The sequence below is a fragment of the Ammodytes marinus genome, assembly GCF_949987685.1.
Source record: "Ammodytes marinus genome assembly, chromosome: 2".
NCBI lineage: Eukaryota > Metazoa > Chordata > Actinopteri > Uranoscopiformes > Ammodytidae > Ammodytes > Ammodytes marinus.
In genome coordinates this window covers 8,967,465-8,987,301 of record NC_137231.1, presented here as the reverse complement: position 1 = coordinate 8,987,301, position 19,837 = coordinate 8,967,465, and the positions used below count along the sequence as shown (strand labels likewise).

The 19,837-nt window shown below is 43.3% G+C and overlaps 2 protein-coding genes across 5 annotated transcripts in view; one reads left to right on the top strand and one right to left on the bottom strand.

The window, feature by feature from the left end:
- Positions 1–128: 128 nt before the first annotated feature.
- On the bottom strand, positions 129–6,923 carry pgam5 (PGAM family member 5, serine/threonine protein phosphatase, mitochondrial). 4 transcript variants are annotated; one of them, XM_080041067.1, is made up of 6 exons: positions 6,418–6,923; positions 5,763–5,941; positions 5,471–5,596; positions 4,806–4,894; positions 1,484–1,617; positions 129–691 (listed from the first exon to the last, which is right to left on the bottom strand). In XM_080041067.1, the coding sequence occupies exons 1-6, from the start codon at positions 6,645–6,647 to the stop codon at positions 541–543; spliced, it is 909 nt and encodes a 302-aa protein (XP_079897193.1). In that variant the 5' UTR covers positions 6,648–6,923; the 3' UTR covers positions 129–540. The 4 variants fall into 4 exon arrangements, with proteins under 4 accessions (XP_079897193.1, XP_079897194.1, XP_079897191.1 ...); XM_080041068.1 differs by having other exon boundaries at positions 1,484–1,614; XM_080041065.1 differs by having other exon boundaries at positions 4,806–4,901; positions 5,472–5,596.
- An 811-nt stretch (positions 6,924–7,734) lies between these two features.
- The window catches only part of zdhhc8b (zDHHC palmitoyltransferase 8b), a 67,604-nt gene continuing 55,501 nt past the window's right edge, over positions 7,735–19,837 (top strand). Inside the window, exon 1 of the mRNA XM_080049394.1 lies at positions 7,735–7,978. Within this exon, the coding sequence (XP_079905520.1) occupies positions 7,875–7,978 (104 nt within the window). The 5' untranslated portion in view covers positions 7,735–7,874. The remainder of the gene's footprint in view (positions 7,979–19,837) is intronic.

Genomic DNA, 19,837 nt, shown 5'->3' with positions numbered 1-19,837 from the left:
ACCTCATTTGCTTTCAACTAATCAATAAAACACCACTCCTACTTTACAGCCAATGTGTTTGAACTTTTTGCTTTTGGATGAGATTCCAACTTATTTCAGGAAGAAAGAAATGTGACAGAATCAAGGCATTCCTTATTTACTTTTTATTTACTACAGCTGAACAATAGAACACAACACAATCCTCACTTGAGCATATTCTAAAGACATGTAGAGCTGAGGGCATGATGTGAATTTACAACAACTATACAAATACAATTTTTTTTTTTTTTTTTGGTTTAAAAATCAGTCACTTCTGTAAAAAAAACCCTCAGTTACATTCAGGTGGAGTTGCTTTTTCGGCCGTTCATCACTTCTGCTGGCGTTCTATGGCACGGAAGTATTCCAAAAGCCGCACAGTCTCTCGTTACATGATGGTAGTATAGTTCAAATTACAAAATAATAACAACGGTAATTTTCAAGACACTTAAGGAGAAAACTGAGCTTTTGACCCTGTGACCAACTGACTTGGGGCATCGGACTGAGTCCTGGCGTGTTGGGCCATCAGGTCCGTGTCATTTTGTCCGGGGGCATGAATCCTGCGTCTCCCAGAGTTCTTAGCGCCACCCTGCCACTGGGCCGGATGGTGAGCCACGTGATGCTGCCGTTGTTCAAGCCCATACGGAGCCAGCCCTCTGGAGGGAACTGCAGAGCCCTGAAGGAGAACCAAAGAGAGACATGAGCAGATGGGTACCAGGAGCTACTCTATCTTTACGGGACACTGAACAAATAGCTGGATTTGTGTGTCATGTTCTCCAGTATGTAGACATTTGGAGGATATAAAACTCTTATCACAACTAGTAAATTGTAATAAATGTCTCTTTTAAAAAGAGACAGCCGTCACCAGGAAATGCACAAGTTTGTATGTAGCAGCTCAAATAATTACATTAAACATTTATTTTCAAAAAGGTGAGGTCAGCCATTCTGGAGAACGCTTGTACAGCGGAACTCGGCGGTGATAAGGAAACAATAGTCTACACTTAAGTTTAACAATAAACTTCATAAAGACACACTTAAAATAACGATCTCTGCCCATACAAAAAGCACTGACTTGGATAACTTGATGGAGCGATCAATGTGCAAAAACCATCCGGCACATGTGTCTGATGACGGGCCGTTATATTAATAATAAACAGCGGGCGGGCTTATAAAAAAGGAAGAGAGATAAAACTCTCCTTGCAAACCGCTACCTGTGGGTACTGTGTGCTCACTGAAAAAAATTCAGTTGTGTTAATACACAACCTAGGCTCTGGGTATGTATGTGTATATTAACCATAGATTGTATATAAATGGTCCACCTCACAGTGTTAAGAGCAAAATGACACAAGTGAAGCACATATTGAATCGAAAAAAAATCTGATGGAAAATTGCGGCATAGTTAGTGAAAAACAATGGCTAGCCAAGCAAGAGGCCCGCATTCTGGCCTGGGATAAAGTCCAACACAAACCTGCAGACAAAGTAACGGATGACGTTGGCATGACACACGATGATCTCGTAGCTGTCCTCCTTCTGCTTGGCGTCAGCGCGGTGGATGTAGCGGCGGAAGGCTGCCTCAATGCGGGCTCCATCTTCGTGGTACTGCTAGAGGGGAGAGAGGTTGAAAGCCGCCTTCGTCACATCAAAAGGTCCTCCTTGAACCCCTCTAGTCAGTACAGAGTCAATATACATGAGACTGCTTTGTATAGGGAATGGATATATGGATATACAGTATCTCACAAAAGTGAGTACACCCCTCACATTTCTTCACATTTTTCTTTATATCTTTCCATGGGACAACACTGAAGAAATGACACTTTGATACAATGTAAAGTAGTCAGTGTACAGCTTGTATAACAGTGTAAATTTACTGTCCCCTCAAAATAACTCGACACACAGCCATTAATGTCTAAACTGCTGGCAACAAAAGTGAGTACACCCCTTAGAAAAAATGTACAAATCGGGCCCAAAGTGTAAATATTTTGTGTGGCCACCATTATTTTCCAGCACTGCCTTAACCCTCTTGGGCATGTAGTTCACTAGAGCTTCACAGGTTGCAACTGGAACCCTCTTCCACCCATTTATGACAGCATCACAGAGCTGGTGGATATTAAAGACCTTGCGCTCCTCCACCTTCTGTTTGAGGATGCCCCAAAGATGCTCAATAGGGTTTAGGTCTGGAGACATGCTTGGCCAGGCCATAACCTTTACCCTCAGCTTTTTTAGCAAGCCACTGGTCGTCTTGGAGGTGTGTTTGGGGTCGTTATCATGTTGCAATACCACCCTGCGGCCCAGTTTACGAAGGTTGAGTGCACGTGGTCAGCGTCGTACACAGAAGTTGGCTTTGGAAAATAGACGTATGAGTGCTGCCAGCATTGCTGAAGGGCTTGAAGGGGTGGGGGGTCAACCTGTCAGTGCTCAGACCATACGCCGCACTCTGCATCATACTGGTCTGCATGGCTGTCATCCCAGAAGGAAGCCTATTCTAAAGATGATGCACAAGAAACCCCACAAAAAGTTTGCTGAAGACAAACAGACTACGGACATGGATTACTGCAACCATGTCCTGTGGTCTGATGAGACCAAAATACATTTATTTGGGTCAGATGGTGTTAAGAGTGTGGAGCGGCTACCAGGTGAGGAGTACAAAGACAAGTGTGTCTTGCCTAGAGTCAAGCATGGTGGTTGGAGTGTCATGGTCTGGGGCTGCATGAGTGCTGCCAGCACTGGGGATCTACAGTTCATTGAATTCTAACATGTACTGTGACATACTGAAGCAGAGCATGATCCCCTCCCTTCATAAACTGGGCCGCAGGGCAGTACTGCAACATGATAACGACCCCAAACACACCTCCGAACGACCACTGGTTTGCTAAAGAAGCTGAGGGTAAAGGTTATGGACTGGCCAAGCATGTCTCCAGTCTTAAACCCTATTGAGCATCTTTGGGGCATCCTCAAACGGGAGATGGAGGAGCGCAAGGACTCTAATATCCACCAGCTCCTTGATGTCGTCATGAATGGGTAGAAGAGGGTTCCAGTTGCAACCTGTGAAGCTCTAGTGAACTACATGCCCAAGAGGGTTAAGGCAGTGATAGAAAATAATGATGGCAAAACAAAATATTGACACTTTGGGCCCAATTTGGAAATTTTTTCTTAGGGGTGTACTCACTTTTGTTGCCAACAGTTTAGACATTAATGGCTGTGTGTCGAGTTATTTTGAGGGGACAGTAAATTTACACTGTTATACAAGCTGTACACTGACTGCTTTACATTGTATCAAAGTGTCATTTATTCAGTGTTGTCGCATGGAAAGATATAATGAAATATTTGAAGAAATGTTAGGGGTGTACTCACTTTTGTGAGATACTGTATACCCCTTCTACTAATGGATATATTAGTAGGAGGGGTGCACGAATGTAACTGGTTAGTAAATCATAACCGTTTAGGAAAAATGTATAAACGAAAACCTTTTTTTTTTTTTTTTTTTTAAATAAAGCTTTGAAAATGATTTCAATATGTTATGGAGGCACGCAGTCATTCATTTCACATCACAAATAACACAAACTATTTGCGGTTGTTAAAAGCTAGTCTGCAGAATCTGACTATTACGTCCCGGTTAACCGTGAATACGAGGTTATTATGTACATGTCTATTTAAATTAGTTAACTATAACAAACTGCAAGGCTCCTTCAAAAACACCTGGGGCCTATCCGAAAAGTCCAATCTCCTAACCTATAAGCCTCCTTTCCTATACCTTAACCCCTAAACGTCATTGGGGTTAAGGAGAGATGAAAGGTGCTTCCTATCGAACATAGGAAAGGACAGCGCTGTTTCAAATGAATTCGACTCCACTTTTCCTAACCGACGTCATTGCGCGACGGCGAGTATTGCTGACGTGAGTCACTAGCGTGAAACTACACTATAGCCTATTCTCCGAAAATTGACTACAACAAGCGCTCGTTTGATCCATGCGTTCTTTTCATATTGATTTTAATCAGGTTGTTGCCAACAGAGTGAGAATCACTCCCATATATCCCAATTCACATGTGGAATAAAAAGAGGCTACACTTGTGTTGATGTTGAAATGAACTGCCCCCAGTAACTTCATTAAATGTGAAGTTGGTATTTTATTTTCTTATGGTGTAAATTATGTGCTACGAAAATAACTATTATGATGTTTGTCTTTTATGAGTTCTTTATTATCTTTAGCCTGTGTGTGTGTGTGGGGAGGGGGTATTTTGTTTTAGCCGAGTTAAATCTTCCTCTCTTCTCCTCTCCTCTCTTCTGTTTTACCTCTCGTTCGTATTCGTGTAGAGTCGGTAAACTCCGGCGGTGGCCTGTTGCTTTAAATCTTGCCGCCGTAAAGGATTATCGGATACCACTATCTCCTTTCCTTTAGCATAGGTTGGTCCGGAGTAACCTATGCTAAAGGAGGGTTAAAGGATGAATCGAGGCTCCTTTCCTATGCCTTTCCTAAGCATTTTGAGAATTCGGATCACCTATCTGCCGAGTACTTCCGGGTCATCTCGATAGGAAAGGAAATTTCCTATGCAAAAAATACTTTTCGGATAGGCCCCTGCATTTTGGAAACTAACTCTTCCTATGAACCCATTCCTGTAGCAGTGCACTGTTGTATTGGCTGGTATTGCAGCTGTAAGCCTAAAGAAGCACTGGACACTGCACAGACACGTGGTCAGCAGAAAGTTACCTAAACAAGGATAATCTATTACAAAAAAAAGGAAGATCTGTCTTATAGCCTGCTCTATAGGGAGAGAGGGTGTAGCTTTACTCACCACAGCGTCGGGCTTCCAGTGTGTGACGGGTGGAACCGGCTCTATGGGTGCTCCCTCTCTGAGCAGATCACAGCTGAGCAGGTCCACTCCTACACCCGTACCACATTAAGGGCCGGCAGGAAACATGTTAATACACATTTGTGATGTTCCGCAATTCTACACCAACAACTTTAACAATGTGTGTCAAGCAGTAACACATTTAGGCATAAAAAAAACATCTTTAACAATATTAGGGTAATAAAGGGGCCAGATATAGAATTTTTAAAATGTCATACAGTCTACTAGCCTTGTGCTACCAGACCATCGTACTTCATTTCATTTGTACAGAAGTGTACATGACTACTGAAGGGAAAATTAAATTTGGCCGGAAGTAGGTAGGCGGGCGGAGCCAGGCTAACAGTCTACATGCTGGCCTCAATAATTATTCTGTGCTTTGGTAGCATAGCATGTAATCGTCACATCATTTTTTTCAATAATCTCAATATTTTTTGACACCAAGTTTCCATATCAGATATTAAATATATTTAAAAGATCCTGTGAGATGTTAGAAACGGAAACACTGCATCATAACAGAAATAAACTTTAAAAAAAAAAAATATATATATATATCGAATGTCTTTCCACACTTGGTGTAAAACCAGTGCAGTGCGACATCTCTGCACTACCTGAGAGGTGTTTGCTGATGATATTTGCCGTCTCTGTGGCCCTGGTCATGCTGGAGTGGATCAGAACGTCATACTTGAGTCCCAACGCTGCCAACCGCTGCCCTGTCAACTCGGCCTGCTCACGACCTGGAAGTAGACACACACAAAAGGTCATTATAACAAATGGCTTGCGTGTCAGAAACTGTCTGTGAAGAATTGGGTAGCATAACAAGCAATGAACACTATCAGAATCAGAGCAAATTACTGTCTAGACTGCTGACATTTTAACGTGACATTTTGTGAAAATGAGGACCTAATGGAGTGAGGATCCTCTCCTTGTCGTTGTTGCCGCTCAGGTTATACTGGGAGTGTCTGATGAGGAGGATGTTGCGTGTGGCTTTTGGTTTGCCGTTGTCCTGCTCGGAGCTGGGATCTTCTGTCACACTCTCTTTCTCTTTCTTCTTCCCATTGGTCAGTGTAGATGGGTCTCTCCTGGACAACAGTTAATACAGCAGGGTCATTTTGAGATTAGTAGTGGCGTTGTTGTCTCATATGGTTATTAAGATGGACATGGGAGCCTGGGCTGGCATGGCAGGCAACTGTGATTTGTGATGATCAGAATGATACTTTGAAGAGTTCCTGTCATTTTGTAGACTAGTTTAAAATAGTGTCGCTCTGAGAATAGGGCTCATGAAATGTCATATCATACATGGCCCATCAGATTTCCAATATTCAAATTCAATTCAGCAGGATATTAAAATGTAGGCTAGTCCAATGTAAAAACAGTCTAATTTTACTCTTGGTTTACAGCAGTATACTAATTAGATGTCTTATTGATAAGAGATATGACGTGACGCTCCACCTATACAAAAGTGAAAGGAAAATGGAGGGAGTGTAATGGTACAAGCTACGTCCGAACAAGCAGACAGACAGACAGGAGGCAGCGCATGTGGGGTGGGAGCACCTACTTATCCCAGTTGAAGTCCCACGAGTGACCTGTCGGGCTTGGTGTGTGGGTGGCAGGTGTCCACGCCGGCTGCGCAGCTTGGACGGCGGTGAATCTCGACCACCGACTCTCCGCTGGTCCTCGCGGCTCGCCGAAGAACCCGTGGGAGTCCGCAGCGGCGGCCGCGAACACCACGACGGCCGAGCCCCCGGCGAACCCACAAAGAAGTTTCAAAGTTTTCCTGTACGACATCCCGCGAGGAGCCGCCGAACAAGCACGGCGCTGCTGCTGCTGCTAGCTAATTAGCCGAGCTTAACTGGTTTACCGTTAACGAGGCGTAATGCAATATCTCTCCTCAGACGTAGGGGCTTTCTCTGGCTAAAATGGCGTCTGACTTTAGAGGCTCAAGTCCAGCAATAGAAACAAAACACGGTTTTTGTGGCACAAATATCTTACGGGCGGTGGCTCTTAGCTGGAAACTAAAAATACAGACGGGACATGAAGAGATAACAAAGCTAATCTAAGCAGTTTCCTTCAAACATTACGGTGGCCCGCCAGAGCCAAAACAGGTGGCTTTCCTGATTCGCATAAATCCTGACGTGTGCCGCTTGATGGCGCTGTCAAACCATTAATCCACAGTAGTGACTACATCGTAGTAGACCTGATTATCCCCCGCTGTCTAGTCTGTCATTGGCACTGCAAACTCCATTCAACATTTCGGTGGGGCCACGTTTATGAGCCGTTGAGATCAGGTTTACAATCTAAAACTGCACAAATCAATTCACACAAAAGTTCAACTCATGCTTTATGCTGCCCCTGCTTCTTTTCAGTCTATTTTGGTTATACAGGACTATGGATGGAATGGGTAAAGTCCTGTAGCAACTTATGTTTCATTATGATGTAAATAGGCTAGATGGTGTAAAATAACTACGCCGAATGAAAGAGTGGCTGAAGAGTCAAGTGTGCCTGTTTAGTCCATGTGTGTAGGCTTTTTGGTAAGCAAAGCAACAATAAAGTGCGAGATTGTAAATGGGGTTTGGTGTTGCTATCCTCTCCGAAAGAAACACTGCATAATGCGGACCACAAAGCCACCTGCAGTGCCGCTCCAAACACGCGGAATATAATTTGGTAGAAAATGACTGACGAAATGCAGCAGTCTAATCAACATCAGAGCTCAGATCATTTTCTTAGGAAGGTGCTCGCAGCAGGGCTCACACACAGGCTCCACCTTTTCTAAGCGGTTCAGTGACCTCACCAGTGGGCTGGATTGCAAGGGTGGGATTTCCAGGCTTTCTGAGAGCTCCGTGTATTCCTGCCTCTGTCCTGGGATCTATGCGGCTTCAACGGTAGCAAAAGACGGGGGCTGGTTGAAACCTTTAATAGCAATCGAAAAAAATAGCCTACACACTTGCTCACTGGATCTTTTTCTACATGCGACTCCAATCGGAATAACTAATTGAGGAATGTGGAAATTACAGAATGCCCAACAGCGCTGGAAAGAGATTTAAACCCACCAAATACATCCCAGTGTCCACCGCTGCCACACTCCTTGTGGGATCGAGCACTTTATTTTTCGTTTTCACGTAAGTTTTTCTTCGCTCCTTATTCACATTCGTTGCATGCCGCCGGGGTTTTCCCATTCACCTTTTTCCCACAGATTACACGGGAAAGAGGGGGTTTGCACCTCGAACTTTGCACGGGTTGATTCAGACACTGAGGTGGAATAAGTGATTATAAAGGAGTATTGTAGGCTAACGGGGAATCTCGCCGCGGTTCTGAAATGGGTTTTGCAAGAAGCAGCGTGATATGCTGCCTTCATGTGCAGCATCCGGACAGACCGTTATGCCATTATAAAAGGCAAACTTCCACTAAGCCATGCAAGTTCAACAAGGCGATGATCGTGCAAGAGACCGCATCTTAGGCCGCCATATATACTCACCTCCCACTGAAGAAAATGCCGCAGGCAATTTAAATGGTTGCACACTGCCCCCCAGCAGGCGGGTGTGTATGATTCATGCACACACACTCCGTTGGGACAGTTTACAGGGGCACACCACCTATCAAGAAGCATCATAATCCTTATAGGCTTGGGCTTCACTAGTGGAGTCCTGCAGCGGTCCCCTGCTAGGTTTGCATCCACCACCATGTCTCACCTAATGTATAATGTAGGTGTTCTTATGGAGGGAGTGAGGATTAGGCTATGACCTCTGCCCAATTAAGGCCAACAGGTCTTAACTCACTGTGGAGCAGGTCTTAACCCATGCAGTTCAAATAAATGTCTATGTTCTGACAAGCAAGTGACAGTGGTGCATCCGAACCAGCCCTATCAGGATGATTAGATTGTCACTTGCAGTCAATGGTTGTCAGCACACCAGCCATTATCACACTCAGGCCATGGACCCCCCATGCAGCGCTGCTTTCATCCCAGGCCCCTCCATGTGATGGATGAGGAAGGAGAGAGGGGTGTGTTTGGTCTGAGTCATCAGCCACCCATGCATTCTCCTGGATAGGGCTAAACCTGCAGGTGAAGGGACTATCGCTGAAACCCTGTGTGTTTGCTTGCAATTATCCATGAGCAATTATCTATCCTTTTTAACACTGTGGCTCTATGGTTGGGCCATTTGATCGTGTATTGCTTGTGGACATTGATCTGTGTTGAATGCAAAGGTAAACTAGGCTATATGTGTTCTTCTACATTTGTCCCCATCCTAACAAAAAATCCTAAAGAAAATGGTTTAGCCGCAGCCCGAGTGGTTATATGCACTCCCAGTCTCGGGTCAATGACTGAGACTGAAGGATTTTAAGGATAGGACTACATTTCAGCCATATTGTTTGTAAAATAGCAGAGGTCAGATGTTTTGCGGCCAATAGATATTAGAGTCTAAAATGACTAAAAAAAATATTATTTGTGTTCATTTCAATGTTTACAATACTTTTTATTTCCCCCAGCAGATGGTTTAAGGGTGAGGATTAAGACTTTACCCTGTTGTTGCCCCCCGATTTCCCATTAAAAGGGTCCTGAGGATTGAGTCGCGTATAATGGAACCCCCCCGGGGAGCAGTGTATGTCCAATCTAGGCCATCCCTCCTCATTCTCAAACACACAGTTTGAGAATGTCTACTATGAGTCCATTATGTCAGAGTCCATTTAGCCTTGTGTATGGCTTTACAATGCAAGCTAAAGCATAACGTGCCTTTTATTTCAAAATGTCTTGACCATAATAACACGCAATCAGCGCAGGAGTAGGAACATTGAACTGACATGCAGGGGTTAAAACTAAAGAACTATACTCGGGACACAAATCTTTTTTTATTCCTAGGACGCTGAATGTTCAAGGTCTCACCGTTGCCAACAGGCCACTTGGTATCATATGGGCAATGGAGGTTGAGATCTGGGGCCAGAACACACACGTGCGCACACACACACACACACACACACACACACACACACACACACACACACACACACACACACACACACACACACACACACACACACACACACACACCACACACACAGTCCATGCTGTGTTACTGTGTTCCCACAGATTCCCACAGAGATTGAATCAGAACACTTTAGTACAGAATTATTTATATCTCCACTGCATGACCACGACTCATCATGAAATAACATTGATGGAAAATGAAGCTTTTAGTGACGGTGACGGTTTAGCTGTCACAATACTATCCCAGATTCTTTTATACAGTATAGCTTCTCTCCCCATGTGTCAATTTGTCCCAGGCCAGCTCTGTATTAGCGGACTCAAGAAGCTTTACTTACACCTTTTCAGTAATTCCTCAGAAAGGCCTCCCTCATCCCTGTGCTTGACCATATGCCAAATGAATAACCTGTTCAGGAAAACAAAAAGCCCGGCCCGGCCATTATCATTTGTTGCTCATCCTTATAGTCCATACTTCAGTGAACGCCTGGGTAGATGGGTGGAAACGATCAATTGATCATGTGGACTGGACCAGCGTTGAGCAGTCTTGTGTGGAGGTGAATTATGAGCGAGGCAGTCAGTGGTGGCAGCCAGAGCCAGCATATCACCAGGCTGAGGGGCACAGAGCTGCACAACAGGCCTGACACAGGAATCTAATCTCCAGCATCCACATCTGTTTCCTCCCTTTCACTGCATACCCATTGCATCAGACTTCATTCAGACCCTGGCCCTACTGGATGCATTGTTTTGTGTTTGTGCTCTGCTCGTAGAGACTTTTTTAAAGGGTAGGCTACTTCCCTTTTTAGTGGAGAGAGTGCAGAACGAGTTGTTGAAATGTGGGGAAGAGGGCGATGGCATTCGACCATGTGTCGCACAGTAAAAACAAGTACTCCTATATGTAAACCTTTAGGCTCTATATCTTGGTATAGAGTACAGGAACACAGAACACAGTACAGGAATTTTGTCTTTTCTCACAACAAGCCCAGTAGTAGAAGTGTTACATTTCTCTGTTAATCAAAGTTCAGTAAACCGGAACCGCATTTCCCAACTGTACAGTTTTTTTTATACCTATGACTAATAGCCACGCAGCTAGGCATTACTTTTTGTGAGTTTGTTGGCATTCTGATTCAAATGCTCATGATGTGGACTATAGCCAGGATTAATCCCCTTAGTTTTATGTTTTTGTCCCCTATGTATGTAGCTTCTTTTTTATTCAAGATACGGTCCAGAGGTGTAGTTAATCTCACACTTGGTTTCCCCACTGAGGTTTCAGCAATCCCCTCTTCACTCGGCTGTATTTAAAACATTAATTCATTGATCTTAATCCGCATCTTGGTGTGATTGTGTATGCTGAGCTGCTGTGGTCTATTTGTCAAGGGGTTTGGTAAATAAGCTTGTAACCATTGATGCCTCACTGGTTGGTATTAGTGTCCATTAGAGCCTCTTGTGTGCCTTCTTCCTGTGTGTGGCGTTTATGGCGCTTCGTGTTTGACTATAGTTAAATGAATTGTTTGTTTGACTCGTCCTGGTAATGTTCGGTGTGGCAACCAGACCGTGTAGGCTTCCTGTTTTTAAATATTGCTCTTATGACATTGCTGATTTGTGTTTAGTTTGTTTATGTAAATGTGTGATGGAAGATATGTCGCCGAGTTTGAGATGTCCCCCGGGGGCATGAGCGTTTCTCAGGAGGAGGATATTGCCAATTGACATGTTATTAATATGCCCTAGTTGCTCTTTCAGGGTCTCGACACATGAACAAGCATCCATCAAATCTAGAGAATCTCTCAGTCTCTCAATCTCAGTTTGATAGGCCCCTACTCTTGCACTGCATGCTGGGAAATGAGCAGTTGACTGTTTGACATTGTGCTCCCACAATTTTGACCTACAAGCTCTACAAAATATATTCCCTAGATTCCCATGAGTGTAGCAAAATTTCAGTTCCTGAGTCAAGCTCGTCCATATTCGTCTTCAGAATGTCCAACTCATATCGCCATCAGAAACATTCCCTGAACTACTACTATTCTGTTCTCCTCACACACTGTAAAGCTCTAGGGCTCAGCCCCTACAGCTCAGTTGGTTAAGGAGATATCCTTTCCCCGTGTCACACAGAGGATTCAATATCTTGACCAAAAGTTGCAGATACACGTACAATCTCCCTACAGACAAAGTATCCATGGGCTTCTCATAAAATCCATGTGGCACAGTGTCCTGGTGTATTGCGATAACTACTAACTATATGTTCCCTACTGGGGATAAAACCAGTAGTGTGTCGCGGCAGTGTGGCTAGGTTTGTCAGATTAGATAACAACAATGTAATTTCCTTTGTAGGTCCTCATCCATCAGCACCTTGGAGTGAGAGAGCCTGGAGATTGACAATTACAGTGCAGGGGGTTGTGTCACTTCTGCCCTGAGAAGTTTCTTAAACTGACAGGCAATATGCTATGAGGGATCTTATATCACTTTTTGAGACATACAGAAGATAAGGTCACAGTTATAAATCAACCTTATGCTCTTGTTTTACATTAGTCTCATTTCTACTGACAGCATATTGTTAGTCTGTGTGGTGGTAAATGGTTATTTTTCAATTGTATTGTGGTTTTTGGTTAACCACAAGGCACGTTTCCAACCTGTAAGACCATAATAGATCGTAGACTGATCCCCTGCCCCTACAGCTTTTCAGCCCTAAATGATAATACCGATTTATTTCCACCTGCCATTCCACCTATCAAATTATTTATAATTCCCATAATAAATGTGGCTATGGCGGCTCTAGGGGCCTTGCCTTCTACATCCGGGGGAAACAAGGACTTATGCAAAATAAGGTATATGACCGCAAGCTCTGTGAGCCTCTTACAACTTTCAAATAAACACAATTTTACATGAATCATTTCAAGCGCTTGTCTCTGATTCTGAACAAAAGTAAACGCAAAAAGAAGGTGCCTAAAACGACCATAATGGTGAACTGCTATGGAATCTACAGCTATACAGTTGAAAAACCATATTTCCTATATATTGTCAAAACATCACTGATAGGCCAGAGTGATTGACTTAATAAACTATGTGGTATTTATACACTTACATTAGTCTGTCACTGGCCTGTGATATCTCCACCCCTCCCCCATGCCCTGATTTCACCAATACAAAAAGCAAAACTCTTCTGCTTCTTCGATGCACTGATGCTCTGAGATACTTTCTATTTAAATCCATCAGCACTGTTTTGTTTCCATTTACAATGTGGAACATTACTACTCACAAACTAAAATAGAGTTATTATGCATATACAACGACCAGTGGCTCCCTATTGGTGTTCAGGGCCCTCAGGGGTCCTTGAGAGGATTCCAGGGAGTCCTAATGAGAAAAATATTCAACTGAACATATCCCAGTTAGTATACTCCATGTGTAAACCTAGGGGTTTTCACTCTCCTTTTTATAAGATTGGGGTCAATGGCTTGATGTGTGTCTGTTTGAATGTCCATCACACAAAGCACGGTTCTTAGCCACGCTATTGGCACGGTGATGTTGGTTTGTCAGTTGGTCAGACCACCACTTTGGTCCAGACGGAAATGTAAACATCTATTGGGTGGACTGCCAATGGATTTGGAATAGACATTCATGGTCCCCAAAGGTTGTAGCTGTGATCCATTTACGAGGTTGAAATTGAATTGTAAGAACTTCGACTGGGTGATCCCTTAAGTTAACTTTTTTATCTGGTGTGATTATTTGGTTAAAAAAACACTGGAATATAATAAATGTTTTCTGGTCCAATAATATCATTCACATTCATCACATTTGTAGGCAAAACAAAGAGCGATTCATTATCTAGTAAATGTCAGTGGGAGAGTTTGAGATGCATGTCACACATGCTGTGTCTTTGATCCATTGTGTCTTTGTGGTGCATCATGGTGAAAATACAAATGCAAGTAAATTCTGTTGGAAAATGTGTGATGTCGAATATCAAAGTCTTATTTTCAAAACAGCGGTGACAGCAGGAGAGCTCAAGTTGTTGCTCTAGCAGGCTTGACAATGATGTGCTTAAAAAATATTTTCAGGCAACTTTCTTGATCTAATAAGGATCTAAAGAGAGTGTGGTTCTTAAGGGACTTCTGGATGGGACTATTTTAGCTGGGAACAAACCATTACCAAACGGCTAATACATCAGATGCACGCACACTTAAACCTGTCCCGTCCACCGTGGCAGGGAGCTGCCATATACAGTATCTGTCGAGCCAAGGTATGTCCAGCTGTTGTGTCTCCTCAGAGTTAAGATTGAGTGGTTCTCATTGGGAGGGTCAGGAGTCCAACCAAGTTCCTTGAAAGACTCCTGGGGGGACCGCAGAAAGCTATAAGAGGATAGCTCATTTCATTTGTCTGTTATTGTTCTGCCAATTATAAAATTACTTCTGTGGTCATGTTTTGTAGACCATCACATCTCATTGCTTACAGATCTTGTCAGACCCAATCTGTAGTACAGCCAGTGGCCATTGTACAAAGACAAACCTCTACTAAAGATTAAAGTAACCCTGAAATGCCACCTCGTCTTCAAAACCTGGCTCTCAAACAGTAAATGATCTCTGCCTTCATGGTTGCTGATGAGTGAAATAGGCCCAGAGAATAAAAGGTCAGATATTCTAATCTCATTCCACCCTGGCCCTCCTGTTACTTGCTAGACAACTAGGTTAAGATAATGCTGACAGATCCTCTTCCCTGGCTCTGTACCACACATCGGTGAGCATGCTTGCCGACTGACTGACTGACTGTGTACTTGAAATGCCACACAAACGCAAACCGATGCCAACTTATTGCGTCAAGTTTCAGGTCAAGGCAAGTTTTCCTTATTCGAACCTCTGTCATTTTCAACAAAATCAACCATTGCTGCCAACAGCTCTACAACATAAACATAGTTATAACATTAGAAATAATTTGCTGCTCCATTTTAATCATCATATTTAAAAGGTAATTAGCTTGTCAAACTGTACTATAGCTATAACAGCTTTGACTGTCTATTCACATCTTTACTATAATTAATGAGAAATCCTGAAAGTACTGTTATAGGGCCGATACTCAAAAAACATTCATTTTATCATTCTCCCTGCTACAATATGTCTCCTGTTTTGTGGATGAATTTCAATTGTTGTAATGGTTGTAGTGCTAGTTTCCAGTAAAGCCTGTCTTTTACATAGTTAGATCATTGCTTGCAGATTAGCATGCCTTACCATAAATGAATGAAAGCATAAACATCCTAATCTGCAACAGCAGGTGATAAAGAATCCAAATCGTGCATCATGTTCTTTGCATGAATTTCTAGCACATGTTAAGCTTTAATAGAAAGCAGTACTTTCTAAAATTAGCCTGTCCTCTTTCTGCCAAGCTCTGAACTTGTTTGTCATATGCTTGGATCAGACATATTCAATCCTTTATTCTGTATTGGTAGTAGTTCATTTTGTTTCCCATTGCAGCTCTTGGACTGTGTTCCATTCCCTGTGTCTATTTAAAATCCTTTTGGTTTATTCCAAGTGGTGACTTTTCTGAAGCTCTGGTGCTCGCCAAAAAAGTAAATGGTGCCTTGTGATGCCATAGTTGAGCTAAATGGATCCATGTGGATTCGGTGCAAAGCAGTGTGTGGGCGAAAAGTGCGGGAGAGTGCAGTGAGGTGCTCTCAGAGGTCTGCTGTATCCACCACCACCCTCCCACCGGGCCAAGGCCGCCTGGAAAGCCTCCTCCTGGGGAACATGTGGGATTCATTTAGACCTCCAGCCCCTCCCTCCTTGGGTGTCTCCACCCAGTTTCCCCCCATGTTGTTTTGCCAGAGGGAGACCATGACTGGTAATAAGTAGAAACAGAGCTCTATGTATTCACACCCTCAGCTAGAGTGGCTTTCTGAGAGTATACTGTATAGCAGGCCAAGGCTCCAAGTGTTTACAAGAGGGAAGCAGTGTCCATCTCTGGAACACAGGGCGAGGACAGGCAGATAGACTCTGTGAATATAAGGGTGGGTCTTCCGCATTTTTGCCAGATAAGTGGTTTTAGAAGTCTGTGGAGACGAGTGGGCACAGCAAACCAAGCCCATACCCATTTATCTGTGTAGTACAGTTGAACCAATGAACTACTGTATACCAATCCAGATATCAACATTCTTGACTTAAAGCCACTACGTGTAGCATTTTTTTTGTACGGTCAGATTCTTTTGATGACAATATCTTTTGCTTGGAAAACTTGAAATTGGAATACATTTGTAGGAAAATGAGACAACGTCCTGGTGGAAACTAGTGCAGACTGTGTGGTGTGTTTTGATGTCAGCTGAAATGACTTCCTTGCTCTGGGGGCAGCAAACTCCCCATTCATAATGCCTTTTAAAGTGGATCTATTGGATATTCACATAACACTCGCAGCTACATTGTTCAGATATATCAGTCTGATGTGCTTGTACGAGGTGACATTCTATTAATACAAGTGTTTGCTCTCGTCTCCGAAGCCACGGATCCATGGGCCTCTTGCCAGGCTTGCCTCTTGTTTGACTCTCGCCCAATCCCTTTGTAGTTCACTGCAGAGGCAACCTTACCCTGTTATGTCTGTCACATGAATATTGTTTCACACCTCTCTTGACAGATTATGAATAGGCATCAGTTTTATAATGATATTTATAAGGGGCCTGCCCTGCTAAATGTCATCTGCAGCTATATGTGGGCCACAGCACCAGCCCCGATAACAATATAGTTATATGTATTTTGCTGTCATTTGCTGACATTAAGGTAATTGTGTGTGTATGTACGTGTGTGTGTGTGTGTGTGTGTGTGTGTGTGTGTGTGTGTGTGTTTATAGCTTTTTCTCTGGAAAAGAACAGTTCAATCCAGTTTTATACATTTATTGGTAGAGCGTGTGTTGCATTAGCTGCTGTTTGCCTTCCGAAGCCTCACCTTTTCTGCTTCCACCCACTCTCCATCATCCACTCTCATCTGAAATTATAATTGAACTCCTCTGGCACCAAACCATAAGAGAAATGGCAAATACAGCTAAACTACAGCTAGAATGCAGAGACAGAAAGTAAAGCCCAGTGAAGCTTCAGCACGAATCTGTTTGAGCCACTGCACTCCAATCAGTTACTGTGTACTTTTGCCGAATGTCTATTTAAAAGAATGGCATCATGCTTGGCAGCCAGGATATTTTAAAATGAGGTTAAATTCACAATGGACCAATGTATTCAGCCCTCAGGCTTTCATTATTTTCAGTTGATTCCAGGTCCACTTAGATAGATAGATAGCTTTATTGTCATATGCACCGTTACAGCACAATGAAATTTGCCTTTTCAGTACACACCTCTCCAAGACAGGAGATAGTGTAACTGCAGGGTCGCAGCGGTGCCGCGCCCCTCTATCCCACTTCCATCCTATATAGAGGATTACAGTATATGGGGAGAAATCTCTGCTGGAGTTTTGTATCTTTTTAGCTATAGTTTTGAGTGTGGAGCCTGGGTTTGAGATTCCAGTTTCAGTAATGAGTTTCAATACCTGCAGTGACTTAAATTTGTGTCAAATAAAATTGTATTTGTGAATGGATGCCATTGACGGAGGGGAAGGAAGTTGTTCTGCGACAGAGGCAGTAACTCTCAAGCTTCTGCCCGGGAAGCATGTGGCCAACTGTCGGCTGTGGATTTCCTCTGGTACACTGTTGTCTTTGGCCCAGCAGTGAGCGAGAGTCTGCAGAAAAACACAGTTATCAATGTCCAGCTGATGAGGTCATAGCTGCTCTTTCTTTGACTGAAAAACAAGGACAGGGAGTTTCACTTTGGATTTCTCATCAGAGAATCCTCTACTTGTCCCTCATAGTGAGTTGGACGTATGATCATCAGACATGGTGATATAGACACTACATTGTTGTGTAATTAATACGGCTCTGTCAGTACATAACCCCTTTTTTACATTCTAATGTGATATGGGTCGGTCACACACTTCACTTGGGTATTGTAACGGCAGTGTGTCATGTGGTTGCACAGACTTAAAAGCTCTAAGTCCTCTCTTAAATTAAAGCCCCAGGGAGGGCGCCTTATCTCCTTAGGGTGCGGATGTTTTCTGTTTGTTTTGCCTCTTGTCTCCGGGGGGAATGGACAGAAATCATCCATCAGATGGAACCTAGAGCGTGGTAAAACAGTTCATCCAAGCTCAGACAGACACTGCCCATACAGCACAGGCACAATTCAGCCAAATATGAAGCCAAATGAGTGAGCCCCTTGGTCGTTGTCTGTGCTTGGAGCTCCATTGTTTCGGTGCCACTTGACTCCAAATTTGGGTCTTAGCCGGAGTCTTAATCCGAGCTGCACGTGGCGGCGATCTAATTCAGTGACCTGGCTGAGCCCTGCAGTCAGTTCTCCCAGCAGCCCTAAAAGCATTTGATGAGGACTGACACGAACAGCAGACTTTGGCAGGGTTCGACATAACGTATAGCCCGATGGCCCGGGGCCAGTAAAATCATATGCAGGGCAAGTTGATTGGCCAGTCACTGTCCCGCCCGGGCCAGTGACTGGCCAATCACAGTTCAGTATCTTTTTGTAGACTACCTTTTTTGTAGACTATCATGGTTCATTGAAATGCGCGTTGAGAGTCGTAATGAAAGCAGTGTTTATTTAAGACTCAATATAATAAACCTAATATTAAATATATTTTTTAATGGACAACCGATGCGTGGGCGTTTTGACAGGTGGAGCAAGAAGCGGGTGCACTCTCGCTCCGTTGGCAGAGCTGCCTACCGTCCGCCTGCGAGTCGACAAATCAATCGACTTGCTTTGCCCCCTTTCTTTCTTCCCACAGCAGAGGTTGAGGTGCAGAAAGTGATAACTGCGCTTTTCCTTTATCTGCCACCGTAATGTTACAGTATTTGCATACAAGCCCCAATGGTAATACAAATGAGAGGCGTTATTTAAACGCTGTGAATGCGTCTCCGGTGATTGTGTCGGTTGTAGACAGAAACGAACGGAGGGACTCCGCTCACTGTACAGTTCCTATAGTCGCGCAGTTTGGCACTGTGTTTTCAGGCTCGAGACATTCAATCAGATCGCGGAAGTCTTTCCCATTGAAATCGCTAACGGGGAGAATATCCCCGGTTATTATTTTAGCCACAAACCACAGTTCATCTGCGCGGCGGCTCACTCGCTGGCGAGATCACACGGTGAAACGCTGCTGTGATCGGACGAACGCATTGTGTGTTTCTAAGGTGATTTAACGTCATAGTCTCAGACGAGCGTTTAACTTATGCTGCATATTTTGCACTGCATTGTTTTTTATCAATAGTTTGAAAAAATGGTCCCACACCGGACTCTTATGTGAAGCTGACACTTCATGGAGAAGTGACACTCCTGCAGCGCGCTCACGACCAGACGTGAACTCACATAGCCTACACGGTGAAATATCCCATTAAAAAAACGGCATAACCCCCTGATTTTCGTATTTCTATTCTATTTTTAAAGTCAACTTGAGCGCAAGTGGAAAACCGGTCATTCGGTCGACACATTCACATCCCTAATGCATATAGACTCTAGAGAAAGTAAAAAACAGCCTACCACACCACAAAGAATGATCAGACCTTCATCTCTTATTTTTTTTTTATGGTTGAACATGACTTCTGCAGGTGAATTATTCATTAAACTGCCCAAATTCAAGAATAAAAACAATCAAAAATCATAAAATCAAACTACTGGACTTTAAAATACTGGCCGACTCTTTCAACATACTTTCAGTTGTAGGCTTCTAATTCAATATGTTTGCCTGGTTTTATATTATGTGTATGAGCAATATCAACATTTCATATAATTAACTAAAAGAAAAATAACCAAATCTAAAGGGAATATCTATACTGTTACAGTATAGATATTCCCTTTAGATCTGGTTATCTTTCTTTATTTTTCTAATACAGGTATTATAATTATTGACACTAAATTATGAAGAAAAAAAAAGTGTGTGCAGGGCCAGTGAAAATATACAAGGGGCCAGTAAAACTCAGATCCACTGGCCCG

Excerpts from the sequence above, each read along its gene's own strand:
- pgam5 (XM_080041065.1), bottom strand. The coding sequence starts at position 6,647 with ATGTCGTACAGGAAAACTTTGAAACTTCTTTGTGGGTTCGCCGGGGGC. Across the intron at positions 5,597-5,762 it reads GAGGATCCTCACTCCATTAG|GTCGTGAGCAGGCCGAGTTG; the intron begins GTCCTCATTTTC and ends GTCTACTTCCAG. Across the intron at positions 4,902-5,471 it reads TCATCAGCAAACACCTCTCA|GGTGTAGGAGTGGACCTGCT; the intron begins GGTAGTGCAGAG and ends TAATGTGGTACG.